This window comes from Salvelinus fontinalis, chromosome 41 (assembly GCF_029448725.1).
Source record: "Salvelinus fontinalis isolate EN_2023a chromosome 41, ASM2944872v1, whole genome shotgun sequence".
In the NCBI taxonomy this organism is placed as follows: Eukaryota; Metazoa; Chordata; class Actinopteri; order Salmoniformes; family Salmonidae; genus Salvelinus; species Salvelinus fontinalis.
In genome coordinates this window covers 14,013,900-14,037,332 of record NC_074705.1, presented here as the reverse complement: position 1 = coordinate 14,037,332, position 23,433 = coordinate 14,013,900, and the positions used below count along the sequence as shown (strand labels likewise).

At 41.9% G+C, this 23,433-nt stretch overlaps 1 protein-coding gene across 11 annotated transcripts; it reads left to right on the top strand.

Annotated features, from left to right (window-relative positions):
- Positions 1-420: 420 nt before the first annotated feature.
- On the top strand, positions 421-22,761 carry LOC129840716 (RNA-binding motif, single-stranded-interacting protein 1-like). 11 transcript variants are annotated; one of them, XM_055908832.1, is made up of 13 exons: positions 421-797; positions 8,818-8,969; positions 11,100-11,158; positions 11,354-11,445; positions 13,305-13,465; positions 13,604-13,683; positions 13,791-13,903; positions 14,984-15,124; positions 15,279-15,329; positions 19,191-19,292; positions 19,502-19,570; positions 19,743-19,818; positions 19,929-22,761. In XM_055908832.1, the coding sequence occupies exons 1-12, from the start codon at positions 747-749 to the stop codon at positions 19,809-19,811; spliced, it is 1,140 nt and encodes a 379-aa protein (XP_055764807.1). In that variant the 5' UTR covers positions 421-746; the 3' UTR covers positions 19,812-19,818; positions 19,929-22,761. The 11 variants fall into 11 exon arrangements, with proteins under 11 accessions (XP_055764807.1, XP_055764799.1, XP_055764803.1 ...); XM_055908824.1 differs by having other exon boundaries at positions 19,728-19,818; XM_055908828.1 differs by having other exon boundaries at positions 19,502-19,582.
- The last annotated feature ends 672 nt before the right edge of the window (positions 22,762-23,433 follow it).

The following is a 23,433-nucleotide window of genomic DNA, read 5'->3' as shown; positions in this document are numbered from 1 at the left end:
CACTGCCTTGTCTTGACTATTCATGTTGGCGAGGCACAAACCATTGACATGATACAGTATTTTGCTTATCTAACAGAACCGCCTATCCTTTACATCCTGACCTGTCAATTCTCATCTCTCGCTTTAACCATTGGGCTCTGGGAGGGGGAGGGAGGGGTTGGGGGAGGGGGTAAAGAATGTATGGTATGTGTGGGCGTCAACAAGACGCAGTTTATGGGGAACGACAAATTGAAACCATCTATTAATTTGCGTATTACATGTATCTTTCATGGTAGTGACTGGTTATCTGTTGATTGTCAAACATTGAAACGTGTTCTGTATTCAGAATAGTAATACTAACCGTACTCAATAGCAAAGTTATTTGATTATATATTGAAACGTACCTCTAGTGTATGCGCAATGGTTTGGTCTGTGGAAGGCGGGACTCAGGAGCGGTCAGCAGGACGTCGTAGATCAATGAACTGAACTGAGTTTTCTGCCTGGGTTGGACGACACTTTGGTGGGATTAAACCATATAACATACGCAGTGTAGCCTATGCCAGGTAGCCTACAGATGTGACAACGCGACAAGGAAATTTGAATCAGGATCGAAAACGGAAATACCGGAGTTTATTTCTAAACCGGTCGATATGCGGATTTTGTCCAAATAAACCCACTGGATTCTAATAAAAGGGTCTGCATGTAGCTTCATTTTTTGGGAGTAAACAAGCTTTTTATCTCGGAATAACTGGAATAGGCTATCCAGGATGATCTTTGCAAATACTGCCAACCCGTTGAAGAGCACATATCGGAAGCAGGTAGGCCAAAAAAGCCCTGGCTGGGATGGTCCAAAACGGTTCCATAAGTCCCTTGAACGCATCCAATTCGAGTGCGCGTACGGCCCACTGTCTTATCACCTCAGTTAACACGGTCACTTGAAGCGACAGTCGTTATTACAATGTTATAACACCGCTCACCGACAGTCAGGTTGCAAAGTCATGTAGTGTGACTGTTAGTAGCGCGCTACACTACATTTTGGTCAAGTCTGTTCTGTGAATTAGTGTCCATTTTATAGTATCGGCTTTGTCCTTGAATTAGCATTACAGAATAGCCTATCTAGCAGCTTTTATTGTATTAGGCCCTAATGGATTATAACAACTATCATCCAAATAGATTGATTCCCTAAATAGGATTTAAAAAACTTACATTCAGATACGCATCGAATTGCTCATTCAGAAGGTAACTGATGAAGGGATAGGCCTATATGATTTATGATAGAATTACGCACTATTTTACTGGAGGACAGAGGGAGAGAGAGGTCCTCCATATGGTCCAGGTAACCCAGGTTTAGATGTTGAACATTTGTTAGTACTACTGCTATCATAACATTGCTATAATGTTCACAAGAAGAATCACCTATACACTGAACATACCCCGTTTTATTTCCCCAGTTTTTCAAATGTAGGCCTACGATATTCTATCACTACATCCCCAAGTCTTGGACAGGAAATACATTATTTCTCCAGCATGTTTTTAATGAAAATAGGCCACGCAGATCACACAAATGTATGGCATTTAAATTGTAGTTCATATGTCCCATTTGTTCGATTCCTTGTAGGATTGAATAGAATAGGAATGAAATAGAACGGAATAATATAGAATAGTTTTGATGCAGACAGAAGCCATGTAGGCCAACTACATCTTTGATACCTTGTTGGTATTAGAATAGAACATGTTCTGTATAGGCCTGCTTCACCACCTGAGTTAGTTTGCCCTAGTAGGCCTTCTAGTGAGTGGCATGCTGAGCTTCTGCCTAATGTGGGTCAGTGTGCTGGAGTGAACATGGGTGTTCATGCATCTATAATGAGCCTTTTCAGGTGTAGCTACACATTTGTATTTATTTGATTTATTCAACCTTTATTTAACTAGGCAAGTCAGTAATCCAGTGGTTCTATACCACTACTCTGTTGTAGTTCACCCCTGATTCAGCCATCTAGTCCACAAGATGGAGGTGATTGAGATTTGTAGCTATATCCTCCCTGAATGATTCCAATAGGCCTAATAGTCAGGTTGTCATGTAAATGAGTTGGTACTTCAGTCCTTCTTTACCACTCCACACTGTAGTTCACCACCGATTCCAACCTGGACTCAGGGGTAGAGGTAACATAGTAAATGTAAATCCGGGACACTCCAATTAGTATGATATGTTACGGTTTCGTATGGTATGTTTTCATTTGTGGATGTCCATTATCCATTTCGTATGATATGTTACAAATTACAATTCGTATGATATGTTCCGAATTGCAAATCATACAATATGTTACAAATTGCAATTCGTATGATATTGCAATTTGCAAAGTAGCTAAAAAGTCGTAAGTTGTTGCTAATTAGCTAAAAATGCTAAAGTTGTCCGTGATGAAATCCGAACACGCAACCTTTGGGTTGCTAGACGTTTGCATTATTCGCCCGATGCAGAAATCGTTGTGCCATTTCCTTGTTGCTAAAACTCTAATTGGGGCGGCAGGTAGCCTAGTGGTTAGAGCGTTGGACTAGTAACCGAAAGGTTGGAAGATCGAATCCCTGAGCTGACAAGGTAAATATCTGTCGTTCTGCTCCTGAACAAGGCAGTTAACCCACTGTTCCTAGGCCGTCATTGAAAATAAGAATTTGTTCTTAACTGACTTGCCTAGTTAAATAAAGGTAAAATAGTTAGCCTAAAGAGTCCGGGGGGCAATTTGATTAATTGTTCAGCAGTCTTATGGCTTGGGGGTAGAAGCTGTTAAGGAGCCTTTTGGACCTAGACTTGGCGCTCCGGTACCGCTTGCTATGCGGTCTATGACTTGGGTGACTGGAATCTTTGACACCGTCTAATATATAGGTCCTGGATGGCAGGAAGCTTGGCCCCAGTGATGTACTATGTTACGTCTAGTCTATGAGACCGGGCTGCTGATTCAACCATCTAGTCCACAAGATGGAGGTGATGGTGTGTAGATCCTGTCGGTAGGCTTAGTATATCTCCGCCCGTAAAGATATCCATAGGCATAATCATCTGGTGGTTATCTGAATTAGTTATGCAGTGGTTCTTTATTCTTTGCTTCGTCAGTGATTCTAGTCCACAAGATGGAGGTGATTATGTGTGCATTCTGTGGGTAGGTTTGGATATCTGCATCCTAAACAATATCAGTAGGCCTAGCCCTAATTCAATGTGGTGGCCATCTTAATGTAATTTAGTTCACTCACCATTTTGTTTTGGTAAATATGCATTCAAATGGTGGAAGGCAGAACATGTTTTTTCTTAATTCACAGTTGAATTGGACTGCTGCATGCCATTCTAGATTTTTCTAGAGTGGCTTCTGCAGGGTTGGAGCTATTTTAATGAGTAAGAGGAAGGAAATGCCTTGCAGAGGAGGGCTCTGGTTTGCCTCAGAGAATGTGTGGTAGTTTCCCACTGACACACCAGACCAGACTGTAGTACTAGGAAGGAACTGTGATGGAAGGAGTGTAGACAGCACCCCACGCAAGAATGTCACCAGGGAAATAGCCTAGCGGCAGGTAGCCTAGCGGTTAGCGCATTGGCTCAGTAACTGAAAGGTTGCTAGTTTGAATCCCCGACCAGAAAATGTGACAAGTCTGTTATTGTTCCCTCGAGCAAGGCACTTCTCCTTAATTGCCGTGAGTAATGGGGGAGTTAGGATATGCAAATACACATTTCCAATTCACACATATAAGGAAAAATATAAGCATAGCCTATAGTGCATTCTGCAATGCATAGAACCAGGGTGAGGAGTTGTTCCTGACCATGTGACGAGGAAAAACTCCTACCCCTATTCATCTCATTATATTCCACTGCCGACATTCTGGAGCTTGGTGAAATGGAAAAACTCCATGCTACAAAACTCTAGAAAGAACAGTAGTGCTGAAAGTCTTTTCACCAGGCATCATGGGACCCATGTCGTCCAAAAAAGTTCGACTTTTAACTCATCTGTCCATAGGACATTCTTCCCGAGAGTCTTGATGATCATCCAGGTGCTTTTTGGCAAACTTAAATTAACTTTTTGGATGACATGGGTGCCATTATGTCTGGTGAAAACCAAACACTGCATTCCACAGTAAGAACCTCATACCAACGGTCAAGCATGGTGGTGGTAGTGTGATGGTTTGGGGACGCTTTGCTGCCTCAGGACCTGGACGACTTGCCTTAATAGAAGGAACCATGAATTCTTCTCTGTATCGGAGAATTCTACAGGACAATGTCAGGCCATCCGTCTGCGAGCTGAACCTGAAGTGCAGCTGGGTCATGCAGAAAGACAATTATCCAAAACACATAATCGAGTCTACATGACAATGGTTAAATAGCAACACATTTGATGTTTTGGAATGGCCTAATCATAGTCCAAAACTAATCCCAATTGAGATGTTGTGGCTGGACTAGAAACGAAGAGTTCATGCTTGAAAACACATAAATATCCCTGACTTAAAGCAGTTCTGCATGCAAGAGTGGGCCAGAATTCCTCCACAGCGATGTGAGAGACTGATCAACGACTACAGGAAGCGTTTGGTTGGAGTCATTGCAGCTAAAGGTGGCACAACCAGTTATTCAGTGTAAGGGGCAATTACTTTTTCACACGAGGGGAATTGGATGTTGCATACTGTAACTTTGTTAATTAAATAAAAAAAATAAAAAAATGTTATTTGTAACTCAGGTTCCCTTTATCTAATATATATATTTTTTGAAGATATGATAACATTCAGTGTAAAAAATATACAAAAATAGAGAAAATCAGAAAGGGGGCACATACTTTTTCACGGCATTGTGTGTGTGTGTATATATATAACACTGAACCAAAAATATAAACGCAACATGTAAAGTTTTGGTTCCATGTATCATGAGCTGAAATAAAAGATCCCAAAATGTTACATACACACAAAAATAATTTTTTTCAAAAGTATAACATCACTGTTAGTGAGCATTTCTCCTTTGCAAAGATAATCCATCGATCTGACAGGTGTGGCACATCAAGAAGCAAATTAAACAGCATGATCATTACACCTTGTGCTGGGGACAATAAAAGGCCACTCTAAAATGTGCAATTTCATCACACAACAACATGCTAAAAATGGCTCAAGCTCTGAGCGTGCAATTGGCATGCTGACTGCAGGAATGTCCATCAGAGCTGTTGCCAGAGAATTGAATGTAATTTCTCTACCATATGCCGCCTCCAACGTCGTTTTCGAGAATTTGGCAGTATGTCCAACCGGCCTCACAACCGCAGACCACGTGTAACCACGCCAGCCCAGGACCTCCACATCTGGCTTCTTCACCTGTGAGATCGACTTGAGACCAGCCACCCGGACAGCTGACGAAACTGTGGGTTTGTACAAACGAAGAATTTCTGCACAAACTGTAAGAAACCATCTCATGGAAGCTCATCTGCATGCTCATCGTCCTCATCAGGGTCTTAACCTGAATGCAGTTTAGCGTCGTAACCGACTTCAGTGTGCAAATGCTCACCTTCGATGGCCACTGGCACGCTGGAGAAGTGTACTCTTCACAGATGAATAGCTGATGCACAAGCTCAACAGATCACACAAACTCACCACTACTGTCAGTTCTAGTAGGGCCGTGTAGCGTGTCTAGTGCTGACAACTTCTATATGCCCTTCAGTGGTGTAAAGTACTTAAGTAAAAATACTTTAAAGTACTACTTAAGTAGTTTTTTGGGGTATCTGTACTTTACTATTTATATTTTTGACTACTTTTACGTCACTACATTCCTAAGGAAAATTATGTACTTTTTACACAATACATTTTCCCTGACACCCATAAGTACTCGTTACATTTTGAATGCTTAGCAGGATAGGAAAATGGTCCATTCACGCACTTATCAAGAGAACATCCTTGGTCATCCCTACTGCCTCTGATCTGGCGGACTCACTAAACACACATGCTTTGTTTGTAAATTATGTCTAAATGTTGGAGTGTGCCCCTGGTTATCTGTACAATTTAAAACAAAACAATCGTTCTGTCTGGTTTGCTTAATATAAAGAATTTGAAATTATTTACTTTTGACACTTAAGTATATATTTAGCAATTACATGAACTTTTGATACTTAAGTATATTTTAGCAATTACATTTACTTTTGATACTTAAGTATATTTTAAACCAAATACGTTTAGACATTTTACTCAAGTAGTATTTTACCGGGTGACTTTCACTTTTACTTGAGTCATTTTCTATTAAGGTGTCTTTACTTTTACTCAAGTATGACAATTGGGTACTTTTTCCACCACGGATGCCCTCACGTTAGTGTTGGCGCTACAATGATATGCATTGACCCAATATGTGATCGTGTGTAACTCACGGTGGTTTGTCAGTTGATTAGGGCATGAGTCAAATAATGCACACACATACATCCTTCTTATTTCCCTGCTGCACTCACACATAATATCACAATACAAAATTAGAACGTCATCATGGGCGGGGTGTCCAAAACCAGATGGGAAATGACTTGATAAGATGGCATACACTGTACTCGAAAAAACACATCAGGATGTGTTTATAGTCGGTGTGAAATAGAATCTCAATCTCACGTCACCAGCTAAGAATGGCACGCGAGCCTGTCATGTCATAAGCTTAGGTTGATTCAGCTATATTATAGACTAGCTTGGGGGTGGGGGGGGGTGCACTGTTTTGCCTTGCGTGTCAAGAAGGGGAAGCTAGGTATATAGCTGAGCCGTGTTGACAGTCTGTGCTCAGTGTGCCGTGGGTCTTATCAGCTACCTGCGTCTCACCTTGAGTAGAAGCATGAAGAACATCGTGGTACTGTGTACATTTCCTGACGGGAATTGACATGACTGTAGACTGTTGCGTGTCCAGGAATCCGCTGAGGTTGTTGTGTTCTGTTGGGGAGGGGGGATTTCCTAGATTCCCAGATGTATTTTCTGGGTGTGGCACAAAGGCCTCACTGGAGGCCATGTTTCATATTTCCGTAGGCAAGGGACACCACTTTGTCTCTGTGTGTGTTTGTGTGTCTGTGTATGTGAGGGTGTGTGTGTCTGTGTATGGGTGTGTCTTTGTCTGCGTGCATATATGTGTGTGTTTTTGTCTGCTTACCGGTGTGTGTGTTTAGTCAGTGACATTGTGTGTAGCTGATGTCCTCTTGTTTCTCCTGTGTAAATATACAGTGCCCTCCACTTATATGGGCACCCTTGGTAAATATGAGCAAAACGGGCTGTAAAAAAATGTCTTTGCTGTTTATCCTCTTGGTCTTTCATTCAAAAATTGAAGTAAAATGGCTGAAAAAAGTAAATGAAATAAATATTTTTCTCCAAAACATGTTTGCCTCAATTATTGGCACCCCTAGAAATTCTTGAGTAAGATCTACCTGAAGTATATTCCCATGCATATTTTACGTTTTTAAGTTGACCTGCGTGATTAGGAATGCTTAAGTGGTAAGCCATGACTTCCCGTTTCACTGGAGTATAAATATGAGGTGACACCCAAGCCAAGTTCCCACAGTCATCCATCACTATGGGAAAGACCTGAGAATACAGTAATGATGTGCGACAAAAGGTTATTGAGCTGCACAAATCAGGAAATGGCTAGGAGAAAATAGCTCAACGGTTGAAAATTCCCATTTCCACTATCAGGGCAATAGTTAAGAAGTTTAAAGCAACAGGAGATGTTAACGATGGTCCTGGAAGAGGACGTGTGTCTATATTGACCCCACACACAGTGAGGAGGATGGTTAGAGTGGCCAAAAATTATCCAAGAAGGGGTCAGAAAGTCTCCAAAACTACGATCAGACGCCACCTACGTAACCACAAGTTGTTTGGGAGGGTTGCAATAAAAAAGCCTTTTTTGTCATCAAACTCAAGCTCCTACAGTTTTCCAAACGTTACTGGAACTTTCAATGGGACCGGGTTCTATGGTCAGATGAGACCAAAATAGAGCTCTTTGGATACAAACACCAGAGGTGGGTTTGGTATAGACAGAAAGATAGCCATGCAGAAAAGTACCTCATCCACACTGTGAAGTATGGTGGTGGATCTTTGATGGTGTGGGGCTGTTTTTCTTCCAAAGGCCCCGGACAACTTGTTAGGATACATAGTATCATGGACTCCATGAAGTACCAGCAGATATTAAATCAAAACCTGACTGCCTCTGCTAGGAAGCTTAAACTGGGCCTTGGTTGGATCTTCCAGCAGGACAATGAACCAAAGCACACCTCCACATCAACACAAAAACTGTTCACTGACCACAGAATCAAGGTTTTGCCATGGCCACCCCAGTCCCCTGGCCTAAACCCCATAGAAAACCTATGGGATGAGCTGAAGAGGAGAGTCTACAAGCGTGGACCTCGGAATATGAAGGATCTGGAGAGATTCTGTATGGAGGAATGGTCTCAGATCCCTTGCCATGTGTTCTCCAACCTCATTACACATTATAGGAGAAGACTCAGAGCTGTTATCTTGGCAAAGGGAGGTTACACACAGTATTGAAGGAAGGGGTGCCAATAATTGTGGTACACATACATTTTATACAAATATTTGTTTTATGTTAAGAATTAATTTTTTCTTTCAATTATTTTTCCTTTAATTAAAAGTTAGACTTTTTTGAAAATATTCAATGAAAGACCAAGAGGATAAACAATTAAGATTTTTTTACAGCCTGTTTTGCTCAAATAGGGTGCCTATATTAGTGGAGGGCACTGTAACTACAAATGTGTCTGAGTTGAAACTCGTCTCGGATTTCCATTTCTTTCCTGGTTGACGGAGGACAACAGAGTGACAGTGTATTTACTGTGTACCTGACAGTGTCTTGTCTCTTCCTTGCAGTCGTACCCCATGGCTCCAGCCAGCCCCAGCACGGTGAGCACCAGCAGCAACAGCAGCACCACAGGATGGGACCAGCTCAGCAAAACGAACCTGTACATCCGTGGCCTGCCTCCAGCAACCACTGACATGGACCTAGTCAAGCTCTGCCAGCCGTGAGTACTGCTCAGCACACACACACACGCACGCACACACACACACACACACACACACACACACACACACACACACACACGCATACACACATGTGTATAAACATAAAATCACACGCGCGCACTCTCACACAGACACACAGACACGCACACACACACACACACACACACACACACACACACACACACACACACACACACACACACACACACACACACACACACACACACACACACACACACACACACACACACACACACACACACACACACACAATCACATGAAAGCACACACACACACACACACACACACACACACACACACACACACACACACACACACACACACACACACACACACACACACACACACACACACACACACACACACACACACACACAATCACATGTATACACATGAAAGCACACACACACACACACACACACACACACACACACACACACACACACACACCCACACACACACACACACACACGCACACACAATCACATGTATAAACATGAAAGCACACACACACACACACGCAGACACACACACACAAGTCTACACAAGCACTGATTGACTGACACACGTTATTATGATGAATTAGAACAGCTTGTTCCAGCTATATATGCCAATACCATATTCATGTGGACCACGCATGAACCAAGCATAGAGGCCACTAGCTAGAACCCTTCCAATCAACTAAACCATGGGAACCAAGGATTAACCAACTGTGTTTACATGATACTGTATCTGTAGAGACGAGAGATTAGGGAACGTGACTGTTTTCAACAGTATTGGGATTGGTGAATTCAGCAATCGTCATGTTTGGTTGAGTTTGTCTCTGTGCGCCTCTGGCCTCTGCTGGACCACAAGCATATGGAGTGAAGCATTCAACCATGTTACCAGGGGCAACAGCCGCTGTTGCCGTGTTGTTTGCTTGTGTTTTGCTCCCAACGGTGTTCGCCTGCTCACCGGCACAAAGCAGAAACGAAAGAGCCTTTCATTGCAACCAGGCTAATGTTAGCTAAGCGTTTAGACCAACCAAAGTATGATGCACGTCCTTAAAATACCAGTTCCGCAAAACGGCTTGGCATCATTTCAACTCGTGCATTTCCGTCTGAATTTGAGCATGGTTTATGACACGGGCTGTTTTTCAGGTACCTTAACATGGAGTGTTGACATGAACGAATAGTTAGGCTATGCCAGGCATCTATTGTTTTCTCTTTGGACTAACGTCGGGCTGCTCTTTGACATAATGTCGGCTGTTGGAGCAATGTTTGTTGTCTCTTTATATATCTACATCCCACCACACATATTTGACATATTCTGACAACTGGATGAATGTAGCAAGGTCCCTATGTGGGGAGTCAATTTGTTATTTTTACAGTGCCCAAAGCTTTCAGAGATGTATATATACATTTGTATGCTACTTGTGTAAATACTGCAATGTGTGTTCGCAAGGATTGCATTAACTTCTTGTCTTTAGTCTGTTGCGATTATTATTCAGAAGTGCCTTTTAGTATGTCAGTTAGTATGAGGGTTTAATTCGGTTAAAGACACAATGTGGTTAAAGACACAATGATGAGTTGATTCTCTTAAATGAGTCTACTGAAATAACATGGTGTGCTGTGTGGTCATCCGGCTCGATATGTTCCCTCCAAGCCTCACACCCCGGTTGCCTCACCCGACTTAAATGGCTGCCTTTTTCTTCAGCGATGATGTCATGCATTCTTGTGCAAGCCTAGCGTTCTGACTCCCAGCCCTTGTTATATAAGTTTAGCAGTAGATCGACACTGTTTGTGATATAGGGCATACAGTATCTTTTTAACTAATTCATGTATTTGAAGGCAAAATGAACCCCCCAGCAAGCCAAACTGCGAAAGTGGTAGAAATGACGTAACTACAACCATATTTGGGTTGTAAACTGAATTGTATAGACATCATTTCAACCAGCTTTACCCTTTGAGCCTTCTTAGCACATACTGTACCAAATAGAGAGGATCTGTAGATTGAAATATAGTTTGACCTTTAAAACAATAATGTGTGCATATTGTAATGATAATCAATACAATTAAAGGATAAGAGAGCAACATCCTATTAACATTTGATTCTTCTTGTGTTCATAGATACGGCAAGATCGTATCAGCAAAGGCTATCCTCGATAAAACAACTAACAAATGTAAAGGTCAGTACCATATATTCTAATATTTATCTCCATTTCTCCAATTTATCGAAACAAATTATACATTTTACGGTTGTCAGATAGTATCACACACTGGTATGCTACTAAGAAAATGCATTTGCAATGTAATGTAAAGCAAACTAATATCAAGTTGTAGTACTGTATATGACGGTTGTTCCTGTGCTCCTCCAACTCCAGGGTATGGATTTGTGGACTTTGACAGCCCTGGAGCAGCCCAGAAGGCGGTCCATGCCCTAAAGACCAGTGGCATACAAGCCCAGATGGCTAAGGTGAGAGGAACCCTGTGTTCTTCTGGTAGCAGAACAACATTGGCCCCTAGGTCTGTCTCTGTTTTGTAAATTACAATGACAGATTATATGGAGCAGTAGACTGTGTGTGTGTGTGCTGTGTGTGTGTGTGTGTGTGTGTGTGTGTGTGTGTGTGTGTGTGTGTGTGTGTGTGTGTGTGTGTGTGTGTGTGTGTGTGTGTGTGTGTGTGTGTGTGTGTGCAATGTACATGTACGTGCATTTGTGTGTGTAAAGCAGAGCAGCAGAATCAGTCACATGACCCCAGCTGACTGGCTGGCTGTTCAGGCGGTGACCCCATTCACGTTCTCTACTTAAGCCAGATGTCCTCCCTTCCCTCTCCCGCTCGCTGCCAAAAAACAGTCGGTCCACACGCACAGAACAGGACGGACAGCTTTCTGCTGTTACGCAAATATTATGACTGTCTGTCTCGTAGCACAGCAACTACTAATTAATGTGCTCTGGGCTAGGATACTCCCAGTTAGCATTTTATGCTGTGCTATGAGTTAGCATGTTATGCTAACGTTCCATGTCCAATAATGATGTTATGCTTATTGGTTTGAATAGTTCTTTGGTGAAATAAGGTGGTCTTTTTTTCAGCTTCAACCTATGATTTGAACAGCTGCTCTTCTCCAGTGGTGGAAAAAGTACTAAATTGTCATACTTGAGTAAAAGTAAAGATACCTTAATAGAAAATGACTGAAGTAAAAGTAAAAGTCACCCAGTAAAAGTCACTAGTCTAAACGTATTTGGTTTAAAATATACTTAAGTATCAGGAGTAAATGTAATTGCTAAAATATACCTAAGTATCGAAAGTAAATGTAATTGCTAAAATATACCTAGGTGTCAAAAGTACAAGTATAAGTCATTTCAAATTCCTTATATTAAGTAAACCAGACGGCACCATTTTCTTGTTTTAAAAAACCGTAGGGGCACACTCAGACATTCAGACATCATTTACAAACAAAGCATGTGTGTTTAGTGAGTCCACCAGGTTCAGAGGCAGAAAGGATGACCAGGGATGTTTTGTTGACAAGTGCGTGAATTTGACCATTTTCCTGTCCTGCTAAGCATTCCAAATGTAACGAGTACTTTTGGGTGTCAAGAAAAATGTAAGGACTAAAAAGTACAGTATTTTCTTAAGGAATGTATTTTTTTACTTAAGTACTTTAACACCACTGCTCTCCTCCCTCTCCCAGTTTCACCGGTTCCACTTTTCCATAGATATTTCTCTCTGTCAGCAAATTTCTGCTGTCTCTCGCTCTCTCTCTCTCTTTCTGTCTCTCTCTCTCGCTCGCTCTCTCTTGCTCGCTCTCTCGCTCTCTCTCTTGCTCGCTCTCTCTCTCGCTCTCTCTCTCAGGGGACCTGTGTCTAGCTAGCTCCTGTATTTCTGCCGAGGCCAGCAGAACACAGTGTGCCTGTATGGTAGCTGCATAACTGTACTGCTTAGCTGTTGAGCTCGTAATGGTAAAGATGGGAGAACTGAACCCGTCGTTAAGTCTATGGACAGGATGCGTAGAAAATAGAAAAAGAGAAGGGCCAAAGAAACTCAAGTCCTTGATAACGCATTTACAGAGTTGTTGACTGAAGACCCCACATGACCCGGACGTGACCGTTACTAAGGCAACACACAACCCTAACTCCTGTTCAGTTGTGTTTTTTGTTATGGCTTGGATATCCTGGCTTGGATATCATCACAGACTCAAATCGTGTCAACGCATCATTTTAATCAGAGTGAAATATTCATGTATTTGCCTTCGAGTTGGTGTCCAAATTACCATAGATTCTTTGGAGGAAAATGATCCTAATGCCTCTCTATCCATTTCTCTGTCCCTCTCTCTAAGCAGCAACAGGAGCAGGACCCCACCAACCTGTACATCTCCAACCTGCCTGTGTCTGTAGACGAGCAGGAGCTGGAGGGGCTGCTGAGGCCTTTTGGACAGGTCATCTCCACCCGCGTCCTCAGAGACTACAGCGGGGCCAGCAGAGGCGTCGGCTTCGCCAGGTGAGAACATCTCAATGCTCAGTAACAGTTTGACGGAGGACCATGTCGGTAACTCAAATGGTTGTGGGTTCAAATCCTGCTACTTTTTCTCATTTCGGTCCCATTGATTCATGTGTGACTTATGTCTACTATTCTCAGGATGGAGTCCAAGGAGATGTGTAACTCAGTCATAGCCCACTTCAATGGGAAGTTTATCAAGACGGCGCCTGGAACTACGGGTAAGGCCTATTTTCTCTTATTCTCTCTCATGCTTTGGGCTGCGATGGTCACTTTTTGGATTTGCTAATGATGATGGTGAGGATGATGTGTTTTTTCCCCTCTCCAGCTCCCTCTGAGCCACTGCTGTGTAAGTTTGCTGATGGTCAGCGGAAGAGGCACAGCCACAGTCCCTACATCCCCAGCGGTCGGACATGGCCCCGAGAGGGAGAGCTCAGACTAGTAAGTGCCTCTCTGTCCGTCCCATCTGTCTGGATGTTTCTGTGGGAGGACCCACAACTGCACGTTTTCTCTCCCTGCCAGACTAATAAAGGCCATTTTAAGAGTAAATGCATGACCTCATGTCTAGTGTTGACTGAGTTGCCCAGGGCCCAGTGTTAATCCTATCCTGAGAGACCAGTTCATTAGTGTATGGGTTCATTAACTTTTTCACTCGGGCCCCCCTCCCAGCATTCGGGCCCCCCCCCCCCGGCGGTTTTGCACGTGCATCTTGTCTATTTCTATGGGCACAATAACTGTTCATGACCAGTGGTGTAAAGTACTTAAGTAAATTTTTTTTTAAAGTACTACCTAAGTAGTTTTTTGGGGTATATGTAGTTTACTATTATTATTTTTGACAACTTTTACTCCATACATTTTCCCTGACACCCAAAAGTACTCATTACATTTTCAATGCTTAGTTTGACAGTAAAATGGTCTAATTCACGCACTTATCAAGAGAACATCCCTGGTCATCCCTACTGCCTCTGATCTGGCGGACTCAATGAACACACATGCTTCGTTTGAGTGTTGGAGTGTGCCCCTAGCAATCCAGAAACTATGAATGGGTGCTGTCCGGTTTGCTTAATATATGGAATTTGAATTGATTTATAGTTTTACTTTTGTACTTAAGTATATTTGAGCAATTACATTTACTTTTGATACTAGTATATTTAAAACCAAATACTTTTGGACTTTTACTCAAGTAGTATTTTACTGGGTCACTTTTACTTGATTCGTTTTCTATGAAGGTGTCTTTACTTCTACTCAAGTATGACTATTGTGTACTTTTTCTACCTCTTGTTGGTGGAGTGAATTTTGCAGGTTTAAAGCTTATTTCCTGCAATTCTACACAATTCCACCGGTGCCCCCCCTGCCGACCCCAGGGGGGGGGGGGGGGGGGGCACGCCCCACAGTTTAGGAACCACTGCATAGCCCATTACAGATCACGGTACTGATTTAATGGTTGGTATTGTGATGCTAATGTGACGGTTAGATGAGAAGGATCTGGTTTTGTGTGACAGTACTGTTTTGTCCAACCAGGGCGGGATGACTCTCACCTACGACCCCACCTCAGCTGCTATGCAGAACGGCTATTATGCCTCTCCCTACACTCTAACGGCCAATAGGATGATGGCTCAGCAAGCCATGTCTCCCTACATGTCTCCTGTCACCTCCTACCAGGTAGGCACATCATTATCCTGGAGCTAATTAAATCTAAACGATCAAAAGATGATTGTCGCTTTGGATGAGAGCGTGTGCTAAATGACTCAAATGTAAATGTTATGTAAATTTGAAGAATGTGGCATGAGGTTAACTCTACCCTTTCATGTGCCAGGTACAGAATCCTTCCTGGATGGCCCACCAGCCTTACATCATGCAACACCCAGTAAGAGAAATTAAATTATGTCTTTCTTACTCCACACACACAGTGCTAGAAAATATGGATTGTCAGACTTCATTTTACCACAAATGGAGTACTACCCTACCCTGGTACAAAAACACAGTGAAAGGAACTATGTCTTAACTCAGTTTGCAGCGCTATACATGTAGACTACAGACATAATGCAAGTAAACATTTAGTTGGACGATGTGTACCATGCGTATCTCATACATACGACTAATAATACAGTTAGTCGGCTACTTCCCATATACAAAAACATAGTGATTTAAAAATATATATTTACTGTATATCCAGGGGTGCAACTTTGGTTTTAGAAGTGAGGGGGGACATATACACTACAGGTCAAAAGTTTTAGAACGCCTACTCATTTAAGGGTTTTTCTTTATATTCATCTCAATTTGGTTGAGGTCGGGGGATTGTGGAGGCCAGGTCATCTGATGCAGCACTCCATCACTCTCCTTCTTGGTAAAATAGCCCTAACACAGCCTGGGGGTGTGTTGGGTCATTGTCCTGTTTAAAAACAAATTATAGTCCCAATAAGCCCAAACCAGATGGGATGGCGTATCGCTGCAGAATGCTGTGGTAGCCATGCTGGTTAAGTGTGCCTTGAATTCTAAATAAATCACAGACAGCATCACCAGCAAAGCCCCCCCACACCATAACACCTCCTCCTCCAAGCTTTACGGTGGGAAATACACATGCAAAGATCATCTGTTCACCCACACCACGTCTCACAAAGACACGGCGATTGGAACCAATAATCTCAAATTTGGACTCCAAATTTCCACCGGTCTAATGTTCATTGCTCGTGTTTCTTGGCACAAGGAGGTCTCTTCTTATTATTGGTGTCCTTTAGTAGTGGTTTCTTTACAGCAATTTGACCATGAAGGCTTGATTCACACAGTCTCCTATGAAGAGTTGATGTTGAGATGTGTCTGTTACTTGAACTCTGTGAAGAATTTATTTGGGCTGCATTTTCTGAGGCTGGTAACTCTAATGAACTTATCCCCTGCAGCAGAGGTAACTCTGGGTCTTCCATATCTGTGGCGGTCCTCATGATAGCCAGTTTCATCATAGCGCTTGATGTTTTTTGTGACTGCACTTGAAATGTTCCGTATTGACTGACCTTCATGTCTTAAATTAATGATGGATTGTCATTTTTCTTTGCTTATTTGAGCTGTTCTTGTCATAATATGGACTTGGTCTTTTACCAAATAGGGCTATCTTATGTATACCCCCCACCTTGTCACAACACAACTGATTGGCTCAAATGCATTAAGAAGGAAAGAAATTCCACAAATTGACTTTTAACAAGGCACACCTGTTAATTGAAATGCATTCCAGGTGACTACCTCGTGAAGCTGGTTGAGAGAATGCCAAGAGTGTGCAAAGCTGTCAACAAGGCATCAAAGAATCTCAAATATAAAATATATTTTGATTTGTTTAACAATTTGTTGGTTACTACATGATTCCATATGTGTTATTTCATAGTTTGGATGTCTTCACTATTATTCTACAATGTAGAAAAAAGTAAAAATAAAGAAAAACCCTTGAATGAGTAGATTTTCTAAAACTTTTGACCAGTAGCGTATATATATATATATATATATATATATATATTTCAAATAAAGTCGGATAAACACTCCAAACAACCTACATGACCGCTCGGAGGCATCCGCATGGTCCTAAAGCACACTGTCACCTTGTTTTGTATCGCATTCCAATTATACAACTGGGAGGGGACAAAAATGCAATTTCAGAATGTGAAAGTTGCGCCCCTGTATATATCTTATCCCACTGATAGTATATGTTGAGAGGCTCACATATGACATATGACAAAATACCCTGATTCAAAAACAGAATGTGTTACTTCAATCAGCGAGTTCTGCTGACGCAGCAGAATAAACACACCCAAAATCTGTGTGGGAAGAGAAGAGAACAGAACAAAACAGAGCCAAGCCCAGTTCTGGGAACCGAAACATTCCCTCATATTTCAGTGAGGGCGGAACCAATCAATTGTTTTGATTAGGATTTAAAGGGGAAACTCCCCTGGTGAGTTTAAGCTCTTGAGCTCTTTTCCTTTTATCATCTGGATGTGACACGGTGGATTAAGGTTGCGTCTGAATTTGCACCCTATTCCCTATATAGTGCACTACTTTTGACCAGAGCCTGAGACAAAAGCAGAGAGCTCTCTTTTCCTGTAGCTAACTAACTCTGGGCTCTGGTCAAACGTTGTGCACAATGTAGGGCACAGGGCAGGGGTATTCAACTCTTGCCCTACTAGGTCCGGAGCCTGCTGGTTGTATGTTCTGCCTGATAATTCATTGCACCCACCTGGTGTCCCAGGTCTAAATCAGGCCCTGATTAGAGGGGAACAATGAAAAATGGTCCAGAGTTGAGTTTGAGAGAATAGGGTGTGATCTGGGACCAAAATACAACTGTGCTTCTCTGGCCTCTAGCTCTCTGCTCCCACTGCCTTATGGAGCCAACAGGAAATGCCTGCAGCAGACAAGGTCTTATGACTGAAGCCATTCGCATCTCTCAGCAGATGGTTTCAAGTAGAACAAGTGTCTGTGTCTGTTTCCCCTCCCTTTGACAAGGAAATGGTACATTCCCTCAAGGAGTTGTGGCTTATACGGATGGCCTAAAGGCCTAACAAATATGTATTTTCTGGGGGTGCTGAGCTTGTCTGATTAATCTAACTAACTTGAAGTCACAAGTTTCACTTGGTTAGTGCTGAGCGATTAGTGCTTTTTGAGATCGTTTCAGTTTCTGTTTGATTATTACAAAATAATCACGGTTTTATTTGTATTTATTTTGTATTTATTTTTTTACATTAAATGCACTATGCAGTATGTGGGTTGAATTCTGTAACAACACAGAACAAAACTATTAATACAAGTCCCATGATGGTAGTGACTGACCATTACTGCTTATATTAACCATCATTTATTCACATTACTATAGTTTAATAAATTATTTTATTCGGTTACTTTATTATTTTATTCCAACTCATTATTTCATCTCTATAAAGCTGCTGCCTATGCTGTCTGACAAAATCACTATTTTAGTAGTTTTTTCATTATTTGTTATTCTTATCTCTTACTTTTTGGGGGGAGTATTTTCTTAACTGCATTGTTGGTTAAGGGCTTGTAACTAAGAATTTCACTGAAGGTCTACACCTGTTGTATTCGGCACATGTGACAAATAACATTTGATTTGATTCAAAGTAAATAAGGCATACTTTTATGACTGCTGAAAACCAACTATCAATCACTTAGATCCTGCATTTTCAAACTCGCGAAGCTTCTCCGTTCCATCCCTCTCGTTCTCTGTTCTCTGTCTCCATGTCAAGTCCGCACAGATCGGACATGTTTAAAGCGGGCACACAATGGATTATGGTCATTGTAGTTAATGACCATGTTTTCTTATGTAGAATATTGGCTTGTTGGAACCTACAACTCCCTACTACATCGCACAGTTCAGGCTAGGTCGGATTTATCTCTACAGAAACTGCACATCGAGCTCAACAACAACAAAAAAAGGAGCAAAATGGAATTCAAATAATTGAACCGACGTCAGTCAAGTAGTTGTTAAAAAATGTAAAATAACCAACATTTCGGTTAATCGCTCAGCACTACACTTGGTCTAACCAGTCCCTATTCAGCCCTGTACAGAATCAGTGTTATGAATGAGTTATTACAGTTAAACCTAACCACAAATTCCAATCATTTTAAAGCCAGATACTTTTGCCTGCAGACCTTCCATTGATCCTCAATGGATTTGAGTATGAGGATGACCTTGTATTGATTCTAGAATTATAATCTCTCTCTCTCTCTGCTACAGCAGGCTGTAATGTCGCCCTCTGTGGACCACTCCATGACAATGCAACCCACCGCCATCATGACACAGCAGATGGGCCATCTCTCATTGGGCAGCAGTGGAGCGGTGAGGGGGATTCTGGGAAGGGGGAGGTGCAATTTAGTTAGTCTCATTTTACCTGATGCAAACTCAGATCTAAAGTGCATAGAGGCTAAGGACTAGGGGGTGATTTGGGATTGGGTGAAAATGAGTTGGCTAACTTCTGAGGGGTACAGTATCCCTTAAATCACGATTTGAGCTAATCTAATATATTGTTGTTTTTCTTGTGACAGCAGTATATTTCAGCCAACGCTGCAGTCCAGGCAGCCTATATGCCTCAGTACGCCCACATGCAGCAGACAGCCGTAAGTTCCGAGGTTCGTCTTTGCCATCTCATCGTGTTGATCTCCTCTCATTCATGTCTCATCACGAGTACAGCCATTTTACATACAATTTTTACATCCCATGCCATTACTTACTTGATGGTGCTAATACGCAATATTAAGATGTGAAGTTACACAGTTTTTCCCTCTTCAGGAAAATGGTTCACAGCAGCAAATGGATTCGTCCAACAATTCGTCTCCCTACAGTCAGCAGAGCAAGTAACGATAAGGTACGTGCTTCCTTATGAGTCCCTATATAAGATGGAAGTGATAGTTTTAATTGTACTGTAACACTGCTAATAGTAGGAGTAATGATCCTGATTGTTGTGTGTATTGTCAGGTGACTTCTGTGAGCAGTAATGGATGCTGTGGGCGCTGACTCATGCTGTCACAGTCACAGCCTCTCCTGATTGGACCAGACCAGACTTCAGTAAGAACTCTTTTGCACAGCTTCAACCAAACAACTGTGTATGATGGAACCAACAGCAATGATACCATGGTGTGTAAAACGAAGACAGAGGTGTAAAAATGGACAAAACCAACAATTATTCCCCCCTTCAAAACAGGAAAAATATGTTTTATTTTGATAAACGAAAAGACGTGCATTTTTTACCACGGATTCTCCAAGTGGATGCAATGGGGCAAGTAGCCTACAGCGTGATGTTCAAAGATGCATGAGATTGATTCTTTTTTTTTGTGGAATCTGTTGACTTAAGGGAAAAGAGATTTCCAATGGGTTTTATAGGTAGTTTATTAGCCAAGATATATGATGAAAAAAATGTTGCTTGCAAAAAGTGTTCATTTGGTGAGGTGTTACTGGTTTTCATTTTTGGTCTTTATAAGATATTATCATTCAATTAGGCTTTTAGGGTTAATGTCTGACATGATTTTCTGTATCAGATTAAATATGTAGGATTGGCCGTTTGGCAGCTGTCAATCAATCTATGAATAGAGAACTGATAAAGAAGCAGATGTTTTGCCAAATAGATGATGGGTTGGATAATGTGCCTTCCTCTAACATCATAACAGTCATTTTACATAGCCTGGCAGAATCCGAACTGATTCCCTGACATTTCACTGTTTCACTTCATGGTGATCACAGTATTCAGCCTGGTCTAACCAGGCTACATTAAAAAGAACAGCCACTCTTAATTAGAACTACTGTCAGTCCATAGTAAGGTCTCTTTAGACTTTGACAGTGTAGGTGTCTTGTTTTGTCATATTTCACACACAGCCAAGGATGTGATCCTCCATCAAATGCTACACATACTAATCTCATCTCCCTAATTAAAACAAGATAGCCTACAATTCAAATAAAAAACACAAATAGATTTAAAGGAAATGCTTGAAATTGTGAGGTAACATCAAGGCGCTTTTATTTTTCTCTGCTATTTTTTACTTCAACAGATACAGTAATATTAATAGAAAATGCTTAACTTTAATGAGGAAATTACAATCTGTTTTACTTTACGCTAAATTGACGGGGTTGTCTTTAAAGAACATTGAATGGTCATCTTGACCATGTGTGGTCATGTGTGACTGGTTTTTATCTACCTCAGAGTTCTGTCTGGGCTGGTATGGCTGGGTTTGCAGGTCCAGCCCGCCTCACCAGAGAAGAACACAAAAGCTGCGGACCAAATCGCACCCCTTTCCTTATGTAGTGCATTACTTTTGACCCATAGGCTTTTCACATGGGGCTATGTTCAAAACGTTGGGCCAGTAACCGTAAGGTTGCTGGATCGAATCCCCGAGCTGACAAGGTAAAAATCTGTCGTTCTGCTCTTGAACATGGCGGTTAATCCACTGTTCCCCGGTAGCCCGTCATTGTAAATAAGAATTTGTTCTTAACTGACTTGCCTAGATAAATAAAGGTTAAATAAATGAAAACATAGACTTAGATAGACATCACATCATTGTGTCTATCCCATTATGCCGTCTGTGAGAGCATTTTGAAGTAGTCAACTGGGTGGGACTTCCAATGGGTTAAAGGGATACATCGGGATTTTGGAAATTATGCCCTTTATCTACTAGCATGCTAGCAGATACCCATAGACTTCCAGTCATTGCGCTAACACTGGTTAGAATTGGCTTGCGAAACTACCTCTAACTTCATTGATACTGGACACAGAGACATAAAAATGGTATCCACAAATTCATTTGACTCTGGAGAAGTAGATAAAGGGCCTCATTGCCAAAATCCCGAAGTATCCCTTTAACCCATTGGAAGTCCCACCCAGTTGACTACTTCAAAATGGTGAAAGTCCTCAATGGTGCTGCCAATGCTAAAATAGGCTTTTGGGCACTAGAGTCCTCTATGTATCTCTATGGGTCAAAAGCATTGCACTATAAAGGAAATGAGGTCAGATTTGGAATGCATCCTAAGCCAAGCTCAGGAGCTGGCCAATAGCAATTTTTACAATTCTTCCTCCTACTACTCTGTCCTCAAGTAAAGAAACATTCTGTTTTGTTTAGTGTAGTATCATGCTGAATCTTTTTTTTTCTTTTTTTCCCGATATGAACATTGTTACAAGTGGAATCTGGTTTTAGCTCCGCCTTAGTTTTGGAGTCTCCAAAGTTAAAAGAGAAACAAAGTGCTGCTTGTCGAACAGAGGTTCCAATAGGCTGGGGAATTAGGTGGGTTTTTTTTATAAAAGAGGAGCGCAAACCCACCACGTGGTAGTGTAGGCGGCTAGACTTGATCTATTCTTCCCTTGAAACACACACACACACACCTTCTCTGTATGGGACTTTGTGTTGGCAGTTAATTGTGGTGAGGGGGTTGTAGAAGTCTGAAAGATGGAAGTTTAAATTGCAACCATACTATTTGTAGTCTTGCATAGCTAGCGATGTCTGAACCAAGTGCAATTCTGTGTCTGGATCAATAGGCTAGTTGTACAGCAAATTCAACCAACACTTGTGTGATATAGACTGGCTGATGACAATAAGTAAAATGAAATAGTAGTAATTTATGCAGAAAGATAGATTTTTTTTGTTTTACATGTCCGGGTGATGACGCTGCTGGGTATCATCAATTAGAAAAATAAAATAATTTTGTATTTTTGTTTCCTTATGTATGTTACAGCCATTGTTTCACAAGATTGTTCTACCAATCTTATCCTTGTGCTTTCCTTTATACAAACATTTGAATAAAAACCCACCATGAATCAGCCCTATGAGGTGAGTTTGTTTAGTCATTTATGTCTCATATTTTATGTTTGATGTAGTTTACTAAATCTTAATTGACCCCCTTCAGTTACAGCTATTGTGGCAGTGTTTTGGTTAGAACAGGATATGACAAGAAGCATGTAATTTTACATAGTACCCTCCATAGTACCATCATTAAGCTTAGGGCCCTGGGTCTGAACCCCGCCCTCTGCAACTGGGTCCTGGACTTCCTGATGGGCCGTCCCGGGGTGGTGAAGGTAGGAAACAGCACCTCCACTACGCAGACTCTCAACACAGGTGCCCCACAAGGGTGCATGCTCAGCCCCCTCCTGCTTTCCCTGTTCACCCATGACTGCGTGTCCATGCACGCCTCCAACTCAATCATCGAGTTTGCAGACGACACAACAAGCCTGATTACCAACAACGACAAGACAGCCTACAGGGAGGAGGTGAGGGCGCGGGCGGGGTGGTGCCTGGAAAATAACCTCAACATCAACAAAACGAAAGAGCTGATCATGGACTTAAGGAGACAGCAGAGGGAGCACGCCCCCATCCACATCGACGGGACCACAGTGGAGAAGGTGAAAAGCGTCAAGTTCCTCGGCGTACACATCATGGACAATCTGAAATGGTCCACCCACACAGACAGTGGGGTGAAGAAGGTGCAACAGTGCCTCTTC